A 7272-nucleotide genomic window follows, 5' to 3' on the forward strand; every position below is an offset into this window, starting at 1 on the left:
AGGAGTTCAGTGGGTTTCTAGGAGAACACCACATTCCTGTGAAAGTTCCAGATAATCCCCAGGCAAAAATCCCCACTGTAGCCAGAGGCCTTGATTGAAATTGGTATTGAAATAGAGCTCCCAGGGGTCACTCTGGAGCCTGTCCTCCCCTGGGAGGAAAGGGCAGGAGTTCCCCCTGGAAGAAGCCTGCAGGGATTTGATCCCTGAAGGTGGATGCTCAGTGATGCTCCTTTGCTAACAATTGCATTTCTGTTCCCGTGAGCTGCAGTCACTGAGCTGGGTGGGGCATTCTGCTACCGTGGTAATGGGGAAACGCTTAGGAAAGAAGAAAGTCCATCTCTATTAGCACACAGGAAAGCAGTGCAGGGAAGGGAAGGGTGTTTGTGGGAGCACAGCTCCTTTCTTCTGCCCTGCTCCCTGTGCACATACACACACACCTGCAGAGAGCACACGGGTGACATTAGAAAAAGCTCTAGGAGAGATGCTTCTTCTTAGAGGAAGACACTGGCAGCCACATACATGCAAGTGACATAAAGGCAAGAAAATGCAGGGTGGAAAGGACAGATCCCTTCTGCAGCCTATCGTGTGCTCAAGTGGTATCTCACACATACACACACACATATATATAAGCACCCACCTTGTCATTCAGGTTCTGCAGCGCCTCCTTCCCAGTAGCACTCCTGATCTCCACCTTTCTCCCAAAATCAACAGATGGTTCCCCTCCCTTCCTGCTCTGCCTGGAATAGACGGACTGAGCATCCGGACCCAGGTGGGCAACATCTTTCTGCATTGCCACCACTTTGTTAGATCCGCGGCCCACCGAGAGGGAGTCGAAGTCGATGGTCTTGTTCTCCAGGGAGCCTTCCACGGGGCAGAACATGCCACAGAATTTCTGCCGGGGCTTGGGACTGCCCGAGCCCAGGTTTTTGAAGAAGGCTGGCACTTCTTCCTCCTCACCCGGCCGCCCGGACTGCTTCTTCTCAGCCATGGCTTGTGTGGTCTCCCTGCTAAGGGGAAATAATAACAGCAGTAACCAGGAGGATCCTTCACACACACACACACGCACACACACGGAAAAAGGAGAGGAAAAAAAAAGCAGCAAGCGATTGTTCAGGGTCCTAGAGATACGGCAGCATCAATTGCAAAGGGCTGTGCCTGGCAGGTCCCCTGCCCCCATCAGTGCAAGGTAGCCTGTGGCTCGCTGCTCTGTTTTCTGTGATGCGGTGCAAAGTTGAGGGGAGGTTGGGGCAGATCCTGCTGCAATCAAGGGAGGAGGTTTCAAGTTCCCAGCATCCAGATGGGGAGGGAGGGAAAAGGAGAGGAAAAAAAATAAAAAATTTAAAAAATCCTCACTCTGCAGCAGAAGCTGAGGATTGATCCGGAAGTGATGCGCGTGGTGAATTGGCAAATGGACTCGATCAGGTTGGAGCAGTAGCGCCCATCACACCCTCCCTTTCCCCCTCCCCTTCCCTGGCGTGCTGCTGCTATCACTACAAGTTGCCCAGAGGCTGATGGGGACAGAGCCCCCCCCTCACCTCCGCTGCTCTGGAGGCGTGTTCCCAAAGCAGGGCAGCGAGGAGCTCGTTCTTCCTCCCCCCAGCCCCGCAATGGTGGAGCCAGGGAGTGCTCAGGGAATCCTTTTGTTCCTCACTTTTCTCAGAGCAGCAGAGCTGGAGGGCTGGGTCAGTGGGCTAGTGGGAGGCAAGCTGCTGACTCATCTTTCTGGGTTTCGGGGCATCGCTGGTGCCTTGATTCAGGTGGACCCTCTTCGGGGGATGAAAAGGGCTGATTGATGGCACTGGAGAGAGAATGAGAAAGAGACGCAGATGGACGAGGGGTGTGGGAACCGAGTGAGACGGGAAAACGAGCCGATAACCAGGACTTACCTCCAGGAGCTGAAATTAGTGACCTCTGGAGTCAATTAAGCCTCTGCAACGCCAGCAGCCCCCAGGCCCTCCCTGCAGGGGATCAGGGGAGGCAGCCAGAGGCGGCTCCAGCTGAACGCAGGTTTCTAGAGGAGGAGACAGCGCAGCAGCCCTTCTGCCACCCCCCTCTCGCCCATGAATGGGGGGCGGCAGGGGGACAGGGGGGCAAAGAGGTGAGGGGTTGGAGTGAGAGGAGCGGACACACACACACACACACACGACATAGGGTGTACCCCCCCATCCAACCGGCGGGCCGGCCGCGGGCGCTGTCCCTTCAGCACCACCCGGTTCGGGGGGTGGCTCAGGGCAACGTCCCAAGCCCCAAAAAGCTGCCCCCCCGAGGCTCGCATGAGCTGCTGGGATCTATCACACCCTCCAGCTCCTCGCGGCTGCCAGAGCTGCTTGTGTCTGGGATCCTTTTTGACTTATTGTCTCGGGTTTGTACCCAAATGAACTGCTCCAGCAGCGCGTGATGTGAAGCAAGGGTGTCCTAACCTTAGTGGTGTCCTAACCTTACTGGTGTCCGAACCAAAGGGCTTGAGTTCAATAGAAGACCTCACGTGGCTCTGCAAGTCCAGCTGAGCCCGTGTACGGGGATGGAGAGCCGTCTTCATCCCAACGGTGCTGCACACAATAGGTTTGGCTGGGCTGTCTCCACCTGATCCATGTTATTAACACTGCTGATGTGGGTCCTCACGGCTAGCCCATATGCAATATCGCTCTGAACTGAACCCAATCACCAAGCTGTTCGTTCCTATGCATTATTCATCAGGGTGCATCTTTGCACACGCATACATTAAATGTTAATTTGGAGGCATCTGTGTCCAAATGGTTCCCAAGCACCTTTGCACAATTCAAGAAAACCGCTAGAAGCAAAAATTAAATTAAAAAGGAAAAAAATCTGAGCCCTTTCTCCCTGCAAACCACACCCAGATCAATGCATCTGTACCAAAGGGTGGAAAAAAAACCCCAAACCAAGGTCACAAGCCCGGTAATAAATGCACAGCACAGCAATAAAAGACTCCAGCCTAAAAGGAAAGAAATAAACCCACAGCTTGGCCCTCAAGGATGAAGATGATGTGCTCTGGTAACTAATGAAGGAGGGAGAAATCCAACGACAGAGGCCCTTCAGGGGAAAAGCTCCAGCTCCTTCCCCTTCTGGGACCACAGCAGTGGATCAGCCAGGGTTGTAGGCACACTGATCTCAGGTGCTTTGGTGGGGATTGGAGGCCAACATATGGTCTCTCAGGTACACCAAAGCCCTGTATTATTCAAGGTTTATAAATATTAATAGTGCTAGCACTGCTGATCAGGCAGTTCACAGAAGCTGCAGAGTGCTGACAGGGGCTCCTGCAAGCTGAAAGCCTCCAAGTGATTGTGTTGACACGTCCTGCAGTTTGCTGAAACGTCGGCAGTGGCTTTCAGGGCCAGCCTTAAATAAAGCTCATTCATCGCTTGGCACATCCCTGGGAGATGCTCAGATGGCCACAGCCACAAGCCTCTGCAGAGGGGTGGAAAGAGAATGAGCCAGCCTAGAGGTGGTGAAGTGACTGAGACCAGAATGAAATCCTGCAAACACTGCAGCTTCCAACCATTTCAGACCTGAGAAAGGTCACTCCCAAAAGCTGAAGTTTCTGCCACACAGATCTGACTCTTTCCCAATAAACCCTCAAAACACAGACAACAGTCACATATTGCACAGCCACCTACGAGTATTTCCGCTTTCCACAGGCACTTGAAGTCCCAAAATCAGAGTGATGTCTTGCCTGCATGAGTCCCATTGAGTCTCTATAATGTCTGACACACAGGTATTGTTTAACATCCCAGAATTCCCAGCCAGATACAGCAGATTCCTCACCAACTTTAGAATAACAAGAGTACAGACTGATGCAACTTAAGATTCCAGTTTGAGTTAGAATAGCACAGCTCCTGAGTAGTAATATATGAAACCAGCAACTAGGTACACCCATGCCCTAAGCATGGAAATAACCAAATTTTGCTGAAAAATCCCTAGGAGCTGCTAATCTGTTTGCTGTTAATCCCATAAGGGTGTCTGTTCTCACTGAGAACCACATACCTTACATTGAAAACAACACTGACCCTTATCTGAATTCCATCAACCAATCAATAAGAGAAATTCCTCAGATAACAGCTCATACTTAGCTCTATTGACAAACAAGAGTGGAGAAACACTGAAGGTACTTAAATACAACCTGAGCAATGAATCAGGCCACTGAGTTACACTGGCACCCTTCAGTCACCATGCAGCTGATTTCATATTCTGATCCTGTAATGACTATTAACTGGTTCTTGCAATATCACAATGATACAGATAGAGCAGAATAGCCTGAACACTTCTTTGCAGATAAACCAGTTAGCAATACATGACCAATTAGTCCATTTTAACAATTAATGCCACCCACACACCATCTAATAAAAGGGAAACTGAGTGGAATCACACACCAGGTTTTCTTGACATCTCTTAACATCTTTCCTTAACACTCTGGGCAAGTGACTTCTAGTGGTAATATCTCAACACCACAAAATAGGAGAGTAATGAATAGAGAGCTTGCAACAGCCTGCCTGAACCTGCAAAGGAAAGTGGTGGCAGAACTTCATTTAGGATTCTTTTATGCTACTGCACAAAAGTCCTAAGCTAGTGAGGACTTCATGTCACTTAAGCACTGCAGTACCACATGACAAAAGACAATCCCTGCCTAGGGATTTGCCCTGGCAGAGACAAAAAAAAGGGCTGCATGGAGAGCACAACGATCCTTTAGCAAAAGGAAAAAGACTGACACTGATATAGAGAACAAATGGGAGAACAAAGCTAAGAAGGAGGCAAGCTCCTTGTCAAGTAAGTGGAAAATTAGGTCTCTGCTTACATAGTAATACTCTCTCTGGGCTACAGTGCTCTAGTATCTGTGGCCTCCCTAGAAAAACCAAGGAACATAGGACTCCTTCACGAACATGTGTCGTATGAATGGCTCTAGTGATTCCTGATCTCCTATTCCATCTGGCCAGGACACGCCAACTTCTCACACATAAAGTGATGAATGGTGCTTTACTACATTTCATTGCCATAGTTACTTCCATGTGCAGTGTAAGGCTGAACAACCAAACTTCATTTGCAATATAAGCTCCGTGTTGCTTTACTTGCCTACCATCCTTAGGTGAGACAATCCAGAACTGTCTTCACTACTTAGAGATTAAGAACCCAGCTAGAAATTACAGCAGTATATTCCACCATTAAATTGCCGTTAATAAAATACATGACAGCAACTACTTCCAGATCTGGGGCTCTTCCTATTGCAAATAATTATTTATTAATCCTTCCAATGGGTGTGAGATTCATCATGCAAGGCAGGACCCCACTGAAATGGGGATATTTGCAAAAGCAGAACTCTGCAAAACCTACATTCTCCAATGAAAATGAGCAAAGAGATAAACCAGTATGAGCCCTAGCACATCTTAAGGCATGGCTCACAGAACCTGGACATCTCTGTTGCAGTAGGACAGGGTCCCTGAGATCTAGGCAGGGCCAGGGATTTTGTGATGCCTAGATGTTTGTAGAGATACCTGGCAGATAATCACAAACATAGTGGAGGCATTCTGCCCAGGGAGATTTACCTGTCAAAAGCTCAAAACCTTACCAAGAAAGCTGCAGTACCCATACAAATGAAGTAGGTGTATGTGCCAACACATGGGCTTAGGCTAGCTGAAGCACAGCTGACACTGAGAAGTGAATTCAAGTGAAACATTAGGGTCTCCATTTCCAGAATATTCCTTGAATATTAAGAATCAAACCAAATCCTAAAATGCTTCACTGGATTGGAATTCAGCACAGAAACTGAAAGACCAAGTTGTCTACAGAGAAATCATTAACCAACATCCCTTTGGGATATGATAATTGCTGGAGTGGTTGACAGCTTTTCTTGGCATTAGTGCTCGAAGACGAGACACATTATTTCAGGAACATTAAAGACCAGAAGAAAGTCTTTTGATAAATGTGTAAAGTCCATTCAAGTGCTGAAACAAAGCTCATTTATTTTCCATGGTCCTTGTTATTTCTGGTTATCCTGGACCTCTCTTTTTCCTCTATCATTTTGTCCTCAGCAACCTCAACTAATGTAAACCAGCCCTGGCGAGCTTCTGCCAATCAAGGTTTGTTGCCAGTGGGTTTTTGTCCATGGAAACAGATGGTTTGAAAGCCACATTGTGCCACCATGCCCACAGCCAGTAGTACAAATACTTAGTCAATTAGAAGTGGATTTTCCAAAGGCACAAATAGAAATTAGGCACACAACTCCCACTGACTTCCAGAAGGAGCGGAGAGCCTCACTGCCTTCAAAATCTCTTCTTACTAATTCAGTCTCTATAAAATACATGCATGTGAAAGGTCCCAGCCTGCTCTGAAACCAGCTATTTCTCAGCTATTCCGAGGATGATCATCATGGACAGAAGCAAGAGAAATCTCTCTGAAGAATTCAAGTATTTAAGACAAAGGTTCCGGTAAAACTATTGATTTCATTGAGGCCTGTATCTGTCCTGTACACTGTGAATAGGCTGTGTGGATTGATGGGATCCTCAGTGAGGACTGAGCTGTGCTTCTTCTAGACAGTGTCATTAAGAGAACTCACTCGCCTAACCACAAAAAGGCATCATTAAATATTAACATATCCTCTCAACACCTCTCCAAGAATATGAAAGCTACTGGCTCCCCAGCACTCCAATCCGTATGGAACTGGGACTCAACAGGAAATAGCTATTGATTTATGTGTGCACTGGAAATGACTGTAAATTTTGCCAGCATTTCCCCAAAAGGACCCAAAATGGACAATGACAAACTTTATTATTGCAACATGGCTTAAAATTGAGACCTTCCAGTCATGGAGCTCCAGTCAAAAAGCAAAGGAGGAGAATGGGTGACTGTTACTGTTTATGTCCTGTCACTGGGATCTTGACTACTCTCCATCTCCCCAGCTAAGATTTCTCCATTGCAAGCATGCCAGAGCTGTGATCCACGTGGCTTCACACACCTTCTAAGCACTATGTTAATAAATAATGATGACAACAATAATAGTAAGGGTCATAAAACACATCATGCTCTATGAATGATTCACTCATTTGACTTGGAGTCAATGAGCTCTCGTTTCCTTTAAGACAGGAAACAATAGCACTAAAAAATACAAGTCAGCAGTAAACTCAGAAGTATCCCAGACTGTGGATGAATGTACTTGGCTTAACACACTGCAGTTGTATCACATATAAAGTCCAGCTTCACCTTCCCTTTCAACTGTTCTAGAATTGCTCTCTCCCATCCCTGGTATTTCATGGCAATTCCTGT

The 7272-nt window shown here is 47.5% G+C and overlaps 1 protein-coding gene across 2 annotated transcripts in view; it reads right to left on the reverse strand.

Annotated features, from left to right (window-relative positions):
- Window positions 1–2018, reverse strand: part of DPYSL2 (dihydropyrimidinase like 2) — a 47739-nt gene extending 45721 nt beyond the window's left edge. Inside the window, exons 1-2 of one of the 2 annotated variants that reach the window (XM_031043282.2) lie at window positions 1536–2018; window positions 638–1004 (exon numbers count right to left, since the gene is read on the reverse strand). In XM_031043282.2, the coding sequence (XP_030899142.1) occupies window positions 638–988 (351 nt within the window). In that variant the 5' untranslated portion in view covers window positions 989–1004; window positions 1536–2018. Of the gene's footprint in view, window positions 1–637; window positions 1008–1535 lie in introns of both variants that reach the window. The other variant, XM_031043281.2, reaches the window with a different exon arrangement.
- Between the last annotated feature and the right edge of the window lie 5254 nt (window positions 2019–7272).

The sequence above is a fragment of the Melopsittacus undulatus genome, chromosome 18 (genome assembly GCF_012275295.1).
Source record: "Melopsittacus undulatus isolate bMelUnd1 chromosome 18, bMelUnd1.mat.Z, whole genome shotgun sequence".
Taxonomy (NCBI): domain Eukaryota; kingdom Metazoa; phylum Chordata; class Aves; order Psittaciformes; family Psittaculidae; genus Melopsittacus; species Melopsittacus undulatus.